Genomic DNA, 13,220 nt, shown 5'->3' on the forward strand with positions numbered 1-13,220 from the left:
TCACACAATGATGATATTAAGTTATTAAGAAGTAATGACTACTGCGGGTTTTAAAGTAGAGCTGCAGTAGAAATGCTAATCCTGACTGAAGAAGGCCTATTTTTACAGTAACATATGTTTTCCAATTTGGGGAGGGTTCTAACTAGAAGATCCTCCTTTATTAATAGGGCAGTGAAATGTTAAGTCATTTTCAGGCCCAGGGTGGCGGGTCACTTTAAAGGCTAATTTTCTGTTAGCTGCATTCAGGTAAATATTGGCTCTAAAATGCACTTCAATTCTTATTTCAGATGGCTTTCATAAAGTTATGCAGGATGACACTGGTGCTACCAGACATGATAAATATTGTTCAGGCAGATATCAGCATGACTTTTTCCTGCGTGGCCATCAAGAGCTACTGATCAAGATAAAACGTAAGGTAACGACGGGAGAGAAGAAGGTGTTCCGGAAGGCGAAGGTTTGTTTGCTTTTGTTCTTTATACATTTCAGGTATAGTATTTAGCAAATGCAGGTCAAACAGCACGATAAATGCTTCAGAATAAAATACATGCGTAGAGTTGTAGTCAAAATTATTTAACCCCACTTACAAATTATGTTAGCAAAATTTTCTGTTTGTGTTTTTTTTATTAATTTATTGCAATGTGAATAGCCCCATACAAGTAATATAACTAAACATCTGCAGCAAGGTTTAGTGGAAGCAGGAACGGAGGTTTCAGCTGTCAGTAAAGGCAGGTGTTGATGAGCGTATTTGCTTGTCGAGTGCGAGCCAACAAAACATCGGATCGCACTCGGACCTGTGTTCAATGATCTGAGTCTCAGAAAATGCAAACAGGTCTTCTGCAATCCTAATGGAAACAGACTCTTAAAAGAAAATGTAAAATGTGTATAAAAAAGCTTAAAAGAAATCTGTCACTACATTTGACCATATCTAGACTATTGATATGGGCATACAGGTAATAGACTGCTGAAAATGGTTTACCTGTATTTCTCCTATCAGATGCCTTGTTGGTGAAAAATCATCTTTTATCACTTTATATAAACTACCTCTTGCAGGCTAAGGGGAGGACGCTGTCTGGCAGATAACTCTGCCTCCAGAGCTTATTTTACATGAAGGGGGAGTTACAGGTATGAGACAAGTATCTAACACAGAATCGGAGAAATGAACTTTTGTCTTCTTGCAAACACCTCTGTTGCAGCTCCCTAAGCTTTGCTATATTACAATATTACAACACCATCTGCCTGTGTGCTGGAAGTGGAGAGGAACCTGCTGATGTGTCAGGTATAATCACACACAGCTCTGCAGTGAGATCAGGAGAGCTGCCATTACACATCACACTGGGAACTCCTCCTTCATGTAATATAAGCTCTGGAGGCAGAGATATCTTCCAGACAGCGGCCTCCCCAGAGCCTGGAAGAGGTCATTTACATAAAGTGATATAAGTTGATTTATCAGCAACAAGACATCTGATATGAGGCATTACAGGTAGGACTTTTTTCAGCAGTCTATAACCTGTATGCTCATATTAAGGCTAAGTGCCCACGATGCGTTTTCTTTATCGCTTCATTGGGGGACACAGGACCATGGGTGTATGCTGCTGTCGCTAGGAGGTTGACACTAGGCAACAAAAGAAAATAGCTCCTCCTCTGCAGTATACTACAGGCTTTAAGCTCATCAGTTTTAGCTTAGTGTCTGTAGGAGGTAGACCCGGATCCTAACAGATCCAACCTTGTTGTGTTTTATTAATCTTTCTACTTTCTTTTTCAGATACAGCTCTTCAGGGTTTACAGGGAACACTGCTTCCCCTGTTACCCCCTTTACACAAGCGACCGAGAGAGCAGTGTACATTCTCCACATTGCCCACTCTCAGACCCGCTGGGCAGGACTTATCCCCTGGGGGCGTTCCTCTTACCCCCCCCCCCCCCCCCCATCCAACAATCAGCCTATCATTGGTGAGGATCATAGTGTTTGCCACGCCCACCAGCCCTTCCGTGGACCTATCAGCGGCGGGGCCTTTAGTCCACCCCCTCCTTCCTTCCGCATATCAGCCTCGGCGCCCCTTGTCACTCAGGGCAGTGCGCTCTGCCTCTGCTCCGCCCTCCTACGCTGTCATGCCCCTGCTCCAGCGGTATCACTCTCCCTAGCTTTCTGTTTTCTGATAACAGCTCACCACGGTCTCAGCTCCAGATCTTGGACGGGGGACACAGGACAGGGGTCTCAGGACTGCGGCTACATCCAGGACCGGGTAGGCTCTGCCCCGCACCCATATGTTATCCACGGCCACCAGTGCTCCGAACGTTCCCATGGATGATTCTCTGGCACCCCTGCCCCCTCCTCACAAGGGCAGACTAACTCACGCAAGCTCCTCATCCAGCTCTCCTGTACCATCGACATCCTCCAAGATGCCCCCTGCATCCCACACCTCCTCCCCAGAGATCGCCCTGGGATCTGACTCTGCGTCAGATTCTGATTCTGGATCCGACACGGTCCAATATTCCAAAATCCAGGACATGGTTGACAGCCTTATTTCGGCCGTCAACCAGACTCTGCACGTTAAGGAGGACGAGGCCCCGTCTCAGGACCACCCAGTCTCTTTCAAGAAAATTAAACGCCTAGCATGCACCTTTTCTAACCATGCAGAATTTGACAGTGTCTTTCAAAAACAGTGGGAGCACCTAGAAAAGCGTTTCTCAGGAAAGAAGCGTGCTATATCCGTTTAACTATGACCTTGTTGCCAAATGGTCGGAGTCCCCAACTGTGGATCCTCCCGTCTCTCGGCTAAGACGGTTCTGTCTCTCCCAGACTGCTCCTCCCTCAAGGACACTATGGATAGACAGGTGGAGGCTTTGGCTAAGTCAGCCTTCGAGGCTGCTGGCGCCTCCCTTTTTCCTTCCTTTGCATCAACTTTGGTATTAAAATCAGTGTCCGCATGGGCCAAGCAGCTTAGACAGGGCATCTTAACGGCGGCTTCCCCAGACGATCTGGCTAATCTAGCGGATCAGATCGCCCATGCAGTGAAATATCTTCTCACGGCATCCCTCGACGCCGCTGCCTGCTCAGCCCGCATCTCTAGCAATATTATGTGATACGTAGAATTCTTTGGCTGAAGGCTTGGAACGCCGACCTGGCCTCCAAAAAGTCTCTAACTAATCTCCCTTTTCAAGGCTCCAGACTGTTTGGATCCAAGTTAGACCAAATCATTTCGTACGCCACAGGGGGCAAGAGCACCTCCCTTTCCCAGCCCAGGCCCAAACGTCCCTTTCCTAGGAGATGTTCCCTTCAGTTCCGGTCCTTTCGTCAGTTCACCCAACCGGGCTACTCCTCTCAACAGGACCGTACCACAACGCAGAGGGCCAGACGTAAGCCATCCTTTAGGCCCACCCCCAACTGGCACGCAAAGGGTCGCTCCACCAAGCCCTCGGGATCCAGATCACGATCCAGTAGATTTTCTACAGCATGACGGATCAGCCCCACCTGGGACCTCTCCCAGGGTGGGCGGCCGTCTACTTCTGTTCTAAGACGCTTGGGTATCGGCGATAGAAGACTCATGGGTCAAGGACATTGTGACCTCCGGCTACAAAATCGAATTCAACACCATGCCAGGAACACGATTTCTCATATCTCGCCCTCCGCAACCACCATCTCTGCTTCCAGGCTTCCTTCAGGCAATTGCCTCCCTTTGGCACTCGGGAGTCATAGTACCATTCCCCTTTCAGGAAAGGTTTTCCGGTTTTTACTCCAATCTTTTCGTTATTCCAAAAAAGGATGGCTCACTGCGTCCGATCCTGGACCTCAAACAGCTAAACCGACAAGTACGCATCCGTCACTTCAGAATGGAGTCCCTCAGGTCGGTAATCGCCTCGATGGAAACTGAGGAATATCTATGTTCAGTGGACATTCAGGATTCGTATCTCCACATCCCAATCTGTCCATCACATCAGAAGTTCCTTCGTTTTCCTTTCCAGAACGCACATTACCAGTTCACTTCCCTCCCCTTCGGGCTTGCCTCCGCCCCAAGGGTTTTCACGAAGGTAATTGCGATTGTCATGGCCATTCTAAGAGCCAGAGAGATTGTAGTTATCCCCTACCTCGACGACCTGTTGATCAAAGGCCCCATGTTCAAGGACTGTCTCTCCAGCCTCCAGATCACCTTAAACATGCTCTCTCGGTTAGGCTGGCTGATCAACAATCCTCCTTGGTCCCCTCTCAACGGGTGACTTTTCTGGGAATGCAGTTCGACACAACCCTTGCCCGGGTCCTTCTTCCAAGAGAAAAGATAAGCTCTCTCCGCCTGAGGATCCACCTTCTCTCCAACCCAAGTCCACACTCTCGGCTATGCATGAGTGTCCTGGGGAAGATGGTGGCTGCTATGGAAGCAGTACAGTTTGCCCAATTCCATACCCAGCCTCTTCAACTAGCCCTTCTGTCAGCATGGGACAAGAACCCGTCGTCTCTGGATCGACGTATCATGTTACCTCTTCAGGTGAGAAGGTCATTGACATGGTGGACTCGCCTCTCTTCTTTCAGACCCGGGAGATCGTTCCTACCGCTTCGCTGGCAGGTGGTCACGACCGATGCCCGTCTCATAGGTTGGGCGGCAGTCTTTCTCCACCACACGGTACAGGGCCGGTGGACTCCCCACGAGGTCTCCCTACCGATCAATATCTTGGAGATCAGGGCAATTTACCTGGCGTTACGTCACTGGCAGGATCTTCTAGCAGCGTTCCCAGTCCGCGTACAATCGGACAACGCCACGGCTGTGGCATACTTAAACCATCAAGGAGGAACACGCAGCAAGTCCATCTTCAAAGAAATGGCAAGAGTTCTTGTTTGGGCCAAAAAGACGGTTTCGGCAATTTCAACAGTCCACGTTCCGGGGGTCGACAATTGGGCAGCCGACTTCCTCAGTCGGCAGGGCCTTGCCTCAGGAGAATGGTCTCTTCATCCCTAGGTGTTTCAGCAGATTTGCTTATAGTGGGGCACGCCGGACGTCGACCTCATGGCGTCTCGGTTAAACCACAAAGTACCATCCTTTGGAGCCCGGTCCCGCGATCCTCTAGCGATCGCTCAAGACGCGTTAGGGCAGCTGGAACTGAGACCATGAATTACTATCTCTTTCCCCCTCTACCATTGATCCCTCGAGTCGTCAAGAAGATCAAGACAGAGGGAGTACCTTTAATCCTAATAGCACCAGACTGGCCCAGACGGGTCTGGTATGCGGAGCTAGTACACCTGCTCGTCGACTCACCCTGGAGACTACTAGACTGTCCAGATCTCCTATCTCGGGGTCCTATCCTTAATCAGAGTTCTCGTTCTCTGAATTCAATGGCATGGCCGTTGAGGCCGCAGTGTTAAGGATGGCGGGTTTTGCTGACAATGTCATTCAGACTTTAATTAGCGCCAGAAAACCCGCAACCTCGTGCATATACAGTACAGACCAAAAGTTTGGACACACCTTCTCATTTATAGATTTTTCTGTATTTTCATGACTTTGAAAATTGTACATTCACACTGAAGGCATCAAAACTATGAATTAACACATGTGGAATTATATACTTAACAAAAAAGTGTGAAACAACTGAAAATATGTCTTATATTGTAGGTTCTTCAAAGTAGCCACCTTTTGCTTTGCACACTCTTGGCATTCTCTTGATGAGCTTCAAGAGGTAGTCACCGGAAATGGTTTTCAATTCACAGGTGTGCCCTGTCAGGTTTAATAAGTGGGATTTCTTGCCTTATAAATGGGGTTGGGACCATCAGTTGTGTTGTGCAGAAGTCTGGTGGATACACAGCTGATGGTCCTACTGAATAGACTTTTAGCTGCTTTTTTCTTGCCATAATACAAATTCTAAGTAAAGAAAAACGAGTGACCTTCATTTCTTAAAGTAATGATGGCCAGTCATTCCGAAAAATTGGGCAAACTTTGCTAGTGTCCCCAAGTGCAGTTGCAAAAACCATCAAGCGCTACAAAGAAACTGGCTCACATGAGGACTGCCCCAGGAAAGGAAGACCAAGAGTCACCTCTGCTTCTGAGGATAAGTTTATCCGAGTCACCAGCCTCAGAAATCGCAGGTTAACAGCAGCTCAGATTAGAGACTAGGTCAATGCCACACAGAGTTCTAGCAGCAGACACATCTCTACAACAATTGTTAAGAGGAGACTTTGTGCAGCAGGCCTTCATGGTAAAATAGCTGCTAGGAAACCAGTGCTAAGGACAGGCAACAAGCAGAAGAGACTTGTTTGGGCTAAAGAACACAAGGAATGGACATTAGACCATTGGAAATCTGCGCTTTGGTCTGATGAGCCCAAATTTGAGATCTTTCGTTCCAACCACCGTGTCTTTGTGCGACGCGGAAAAGGTGAATGGATGGACTCTACATGCCTGGTTCCCACCGTGAAGCATGTAGGAGGAGGAGGTGTGATGGTGTGGGGGTGCTTTGCTGGTGACACTGTTGGGGATTTATTCAAAATTGAAGGCATACTGAACCAGCATGGCTACCACAGCATCTTGCAGCGGCATGCTATTCCATCCGGTTTGCGTTTAGTTGGACCATCATTTATTTTTCAACAGGACAATGACCCCAAACACACCTCCAGACTGTGCAAGGGCTATTTGACCAAGAGGGAGAGTGATGGGGTGCTACGCCAGATGACCTGGCCTCCACAGTCACCAGACCTGAACCCAATCGAGATGGTTTGGGGTGAGCTGGACCGCAGAGTGAAGGTAAAAGGGCCAACAAGTGCTAAGCATCTCTGGGAACTCCTTCAAGATTGTTGGAAGACCATTTCCGGTGACTACCTCTTGAAGCTCATCAAGAGAATGCCAAGAGTGTGCAAAAGCAGTCATCAAAGCAAAAGGTGGCTACTTTGAAGAACCTAGAATATAAGACATATTTTCAGTTGTTTCACACTTTTTTGTTAAGTATATAATTCCACATGTTAATTCATAGTTTTGATGCCTTCAGTGTGAATGTACAATTTTCATAGCATAGTCATGAAAAGACAGAAATTTCTTTAAATGAGAAGGTGTGTCCAAACTTTTGGTCTGTACTGTATCACAGAACCTGGAAAGCCTTCTTTCGTCACTGTGAGGGAGATCAGCTAGCTCCCATGTCTTTTTCGTTACCAGTCATCCTGGCCTTTCTTCAGTCTGGCCTAGAGGTGGGTCTCTCCTTGAGCACCCTCAAAGGTCAAGTGTCGGCCTTGTCCATCCTCTTCCAACGTAGCTTGGCTGCCCGGCCTCAGGTCAAGACTTTTCTTCAGGTGGTGGCGCACCTGGCGACGCCTTATCGCCCCCCAGTGGATCCATGGGACCTTAATATGGTCCTAACCGTCCTCCAACAGTCTCCGTTCGAACCCATTTAGGACATCTCAGTCTCTCTTCTCTCCTGGAAGGTGGCTTTTCTGGTGGCTGTTACCTCGATTAGGAGGGTTACGGAGCTCGCAGTCTCCTCATGTCGGTCGCCCTTTCTGGTCTTTCACCAAGACAAAGTAGTGCTGAGGCCGGGCCCTTCCTTTTTGCTGAAGGTAGTTTCCTCCTTCCACATCAATGAGGACATTGTTTTGCCTTCTTTCTGCCCGGCTCCACGGCATCCGTTGGAAAAATCTCTGCATAAACTGGATCTGGTCAGAGCTCTACGAGTGTACCTTTCTAGAACGGCTTCCTTTCGGCTTTCGGACGCCCTCTTTGTCATTCCTGAGGGGCGTCGCAAGGGTCTTCCTGCTTCCAAGTCAACCATCGCCCGTTTGATACCTTCAACCACTCTGGAGGCATATCGCGTCTCAGGCAAACCTCCCCCTCCGGGGGTTAGGGCTCACTCCATCCGGGCGGTGGGGGCCTCTTGGGCGGTTCGCCATCAGGCTTCGGCTTCACAAATCTGTAAGGCCGCAACCTGGTCTTCTCTGCATACCTTTTCAAGGTTTTAAAAGGTCCACACTTACTCCTCGGCTGATGCCAGTTTTGGACGGAAGGTTCTGCAGGCTGCAGTTGCCCGCAGTCCGACTTAGTTTGTGGCCCTTCTTGGTTCTCCCACCCTAGGGACTGCTTTAGGACGTCCCATGGTCCTGTGTCCCCCAATGTAGCGATAAAGAAAGAGGTATTTTTGGTACTCACCGTAAAATCTTTCTTGGAGCCTTCATTGGGGGACACAGCACCCTCCCTGAGTTTGTTCATATGTTCCTCCAGTTGGCCCCGTTGGGCATCCAGTTTGTTTTTCTCTGAGGTGCCCCATTGGGCATTGTATATTTGTTTACGTTATGGTTTCTCTTACTGCTTTACTCACTAACTGATGAGCTTAATGCCTGTAGGCAGGTGTATACTGCAGAGGAGGGGCTATTTTCTTTTTTTGCCTAGTGTCAACCTCCTAGTGACAGCAGCATACACCCATGGTCCTGTGTCGTCCCCCCCCCCCCCCAATGAAGGCTCCAAGAAAGAGATTTCACGGTGAGTACCAAAAATCCCTTTTTTTTTTGTAAGCGTTTCTGCAGCCGCAAAAACGCTGCAGAAACGCTTAAACCCATTGTAGCAGGCCTGCCATGTTCCCCAATGATAATCCGCATGTGCTGTGCACATGCTGCGGAAATTTCCGCTGCGGGTTATCATTGCGGAAAAAAACGCAGCACTACCAATTATTTTGCGGAAGCGCTGTGTTTTCGCCGCCATTGACTTGCATTGGAACACATGGATTCTGCATTACTGCATCTGTACATGCGGAATCCAAACTTTTCAATGTGTGGATGGTACCTGGGTGTGGAGGACAGTAGACTCTCCTCCGGACCCGGGTACCATAGAACCTGTGAAAAAAATTAATAAAATAAAAAATAAATGTTTACCTTCTGATGGCCCCCAGTCTCCTTGTCTTCACTTGCCGGCAGCTCGTGGTGGACTGAAGGACCTGCGCTGACGTCATTTAGTCATGTGACGGCAGGTCCTTCAGTGTAGTGTACCGCGAGCTGCCGGCAAGCCAGGACGGAGTGAAGCAAGACTCCGGGGGCCATCGGAAGGTAAGTATAGACTTATTTTTTTACCATTCTTTACAGTCACACTATATAAATCCATGCCGGTTGCATGGATTTATATAGTGTGACCAAGTTGTCAAGCACTTTCCAAGTGATGCTAAAATCGCATAGAAAGCGCTTGTCAACCCGCATGCGGAAATGCATGTGAAGAACGCTTCACATCCGCATGTCCCTGGCAGGAAAAACGCATGTACAATCCGCATGTACAATCCGCATGTGTTTTTTCTGCCAGGGAGATGCAGAAACGCTCAGGAAAAATCCGGAGCATTTCTGCATCGTGGGCACATAGCCTATTAGTTTAGATAGGTCAAATGTGGTGACAGATTCCCTAAAAAAAATTGTAGAGCTGCCAGAGACTACAGCGTTGTCTCAGACACCGGCACAGGGGTGACTAGAGAAGCCCCCCTTCAGTTTTTTCCTGCCTTGTCATATAGTCATTTCTTGATGACTGGTTATATGGCTTAACAGATCTGATCTAGTAAATACTTTATCAAGTGAGGAAAAATGTGATTGGAGTTTTCTTTTCTTGAAAAAATTATCTGTATTTTGACAATTGCCTTCACTTACAATGTTAAATCATTTTACATATCTCTGTAATTTCATGTGATCTTAAATTATGCATATTTCTGGATCTATTTGTTTTTCTTCTTTTTTTTTTTTACAATAGTTGAGCAACTTAAAATACCGATCATTACATAAAATGCTCATTAGACAGGCCTAGTGTCTGTTACAAGCAGGGCTGTGAAGTCGGTATAAAATGGACCGACTCCAACTCCTAAAATATGTAATAAATTGGGTACAAGTAGTTCAATACAGTTTGTGGGGAATATTTTTTCATAAGAATTTGGGAAAGTTATGAAATGTCCTATTCCTGATCTAAGGGTCTAGACTTTTAGCTGAGATGAATCTGTGCTACAGTAAATTTATTACTTAAACATGAGCCATGTATGAGGGAGTTGGAGTCAGTGTCATGGAAATTGAGGAGTCTGAGGTTTGGCGTACCGACTCCACAGCCCTGATTACAAGTGTTGTAACAAGCTGCAGCTGCATCCCCCTCCTCTGTGTCCAGTATTTACTGTTTTACTCAAGCGCAAGCTTTTGTTTTTTATTCTTATTGCTGATGTTTTCCTGTGGGCTTGAAGGGAAAGGGGCACTATAGGTTGCTAGAAGTTGAAGATGTCTAAGGCTATGTGCACTCTGACTATTTTGAGGTATTGAAAAACCAAGTTTTTCAAGCAGAAACTACTTCAGGAAACATTTTGGGTAGAGTTAATTTCCTGAAGTGTTCTTTGCAGTCTTTTGATTGGACAAATCCTAGTTTAGAGGGGTACCGCCTCAAATAAGTGAGGCATTTTCTTTTTTCCCCACCAGTCGTTTTTCAAAACCTTTTTGGGCTTTTTTGTTTTCTCCCTAAAGCTCATGAACAGTAAAACGAATTTCCCATAGAAATGAATTAGAAGAGTTTTTGAGGAGAGCTTCAGCGCTTATCTGTTCCAAAAAACTCAGTTTGAACATAGCCTTTTTCCTCAAAGATATATGTTAGTGTTTTTACATTTTCATCCCACCTACAGATTTATCAAAAAAGATAGGTACACTTCAAGAAATCCCTCGCATTTACAAGGCTTTAGGAATATTTAATGCACTGTGACGGAAGAGAAAAATATTCCCCTTAATTACAGTCGCTATATAGTCGGATGCGTTTACATGCCACAGTTCTATACTAAGATCTTGAGACCATTGATGAACCTGGCCCTAGTTTGTTCCTGCCCTAGTTACCAGAAATATAGTCATTACTCCAGTTTGACCTGTCTAATAGCATAAACTTCAGCCTCTTTAAACTGATGGTGATTATTTTTTAAGAAATCAATATGACCTGTTTAATTAGAAATCATAGTCTTGTGGGTCCAGCTATAGGAAGTATCGAACACGTCAAGGTTAATATTAGTTTTTGAAGACTCATACATCTTTATTTCAGGCAAAATGTATTGTATTACTTCAGAGTTTTTCCTGCTTTTAAATTGTATATAAGAAAAATGTACTTATCAAAACTTTCCCTGTAGAGATTCTGCCTCCACTCACTGCTTTCTATAAATTGGCTCGTTCTTGTAAAACTATTTCACTTATGCTACCATTTGAAGTTAATTTTCTTTACGGAAGCAAGCGAACATACACCCTTTTTTGCCTAATTTCTCATTACTGGAAGCCCCTTGTTGACTGGATAGACAATAATTGTTAGATGGCTGTAGGTCCTGTCATTTAAAGAAAGTGTTGACACCTTTGAAATTGTCCCAGAAAATAATTGCAATTACAAATGTTTTGTTATGCACATGTTTATTTCCTTTGTATGTATTGGAACAACACAGAAAAATTGAGGGGAAAAAAAAGGCAAATTGGATATAATTTCACACAAAAACCCAAAAAAGGTCTGGACAAAATTGTTGGCACCTTTCCAAAATTGTGGGTATACAATTTTGTTTCAATCATGTGATGCTCGTTCAAACTCACCTATGGCAAGTAACAGGTGTGGGCAATATGAAAATCACATCTGAAACCAGTTAAAAAAGGGAGAAGTTGATTCAATCTTTGCATTGTGTGTCTGTGTGTGCCACACTAAGCATGAAGAACAGAAAGAGGAGAAGAGAACTGTCTGAGGACTTGAGAACCAAAATTGTTGAACAATATCAACAATCTCAAGGTTATAAGTCCGTCTCCAGAGATCTTTATTTTCCTTTGTCCACGGTGTGCAACATAATCAAGAAGTTTTTAAAACCCATAGCACTGTATCTGATCTCCCTGGACGTGGATGGCATAGACAAATTGACGAAAGGTTGCAACGCTGGATAATTCGGATGGTGGATAAGCAGCCTCAATCACGTTCCAAAGAAAATGAAGCTGTCCTGCTTGCTCGGGGTGCATCAATGTCAGCAAGAACTATCCGTCGACATTTGAATAAAATGAAACTCTATGGCAGGAGACCCAGGAGGACCCCACTACTGACACAGAGACATGAAAAAGCTGGACTGCAGTTTGCCAAAATGTATGTAAGCCAAAATCATTTTGGGAAATAGTCTTGTTGACAGATGAGACTAAGAAAGAGCTTTTTGGTAAAGCACATTCTACTGTTCACCGAAAACAGAATGAGGCATACAAAGAAAAGCGCATGGTACCTACAGTGAAATATGGTGGAGGTTCAAAGATGTTTTGGGGTTGTTTTTCTGGCACTGGGTGTCTTGACTTTGCAAGGCATCATGAAATTTGAAGATTACCAAAGGAGTCTTAGTGCTCCATGTCAGAAAGCTGGATTTGCGTCATGGGTCTACCAGGAGGACAATGACCACAAACCTACTTTAAGAAGCACCCAGAAATGGATGGAAACAAAGTGCTGGAGAGTTCTGAAGAGGCCACCTATCAGTTCGGATCTTAATCTCATTGAACAGCCGTGGAGAGATCTTAAAATTGCTGTTGGGAGAAGGCACCCTTCAAATATGAGAGACCTGGAGCAGTTTGCGAAAGAGTGGTACAAAAATTCTAGTTGAGAGGTGTAAGAAGCTTGTTGATGGTTATTGGAAACGATTGATTTCAGTTATTTATTACAAAGGGTGTGAAACCAAATATTAAGTTGAGGGTGCTAACAATTTTGTCTGGCCCATTTTTGTAGTTTTGTGTGAAATTGTCCAATTTGCCCCTTTTTTGTTTTGCTAGATTTTTTGTTTGTTCCTAATATATATATATATATATATATATATATATATATATATATATATATATATATATATATATATATATATATATATATATATATATATATATATATATATACATATACATATACATATACATATACATATACATATACATATATATATATATATATATATATATATATATATATATATATATATATATATATATACACACACACGAGATAAACGTGTATAACAAAAATGTGTGTAATTGCAATAATTTTCTGGGTGAAATACTTCATTTTCGGGAACAATTTCATGGGTGCCAACACTTTTGGCCATGACAGTATAGACAATACATTGAGTGACCCACCACTCCTTCTAACTCCTCTTGACCAGTCTTGCAGCCAGTAAGTGAAAACGTTTGAACATTGGAGCACCCCTTAAGTAAAGCCATTCCTCCATATATAAGAAATATGATCCCATATTTGCGTACTGCACAATACAAAACAATGTGGTACTAT

The 13,220-nt window shown here is 44.8% G+C and overlaps 1 protein-coding gene across 4 annotated transcripts in view; it reads left to right on the forward strand.

Annotated features, from left to right (window-relative positions):
- LOC141259656 (heat shock factor protein 2-like) overlaps positions 1 to 13,220 on the forward strand; it is a 56,324-nt gene that overhangs the window by 16,094 nt on the left and 27,010 nt on the right. For all 4 annotated transcript variants that reach the window (XR_012318447.1, XR_012318448.1, XM_073675945.1 and 1 more), the window contains exon 3: positions 288 to 454. Coding sequence is in view for 2 of the 4 variants with exons in the window: in XM_073675945.1 (XP_073532046.1) it covers positions 288 to 454 (167 nt within the window). In the remaining 2 variants the exon portion in view is untranslated. The remainder of the gene's footprint in view (positions 1 to 287; positions 455 to 13,220) is intronic.

Source organism: Phyllobates terribilis, unplaced genomic scaffold (genome assembly GCF_046119375.1).
Source record: "Phyllobates terribilis strain yellow unplaced genomic scaffold, ASM4611937v1 Scaffold_3__8_contigs__length_932513732, whole genome shotgun sequence".
Classification (NCBI taxonomy): Eukaryota; Metazoa; Chordata; class Amphibia; order Anura; family Dendrobatidae; genus Phyllobates; species Phyllobates terribilis.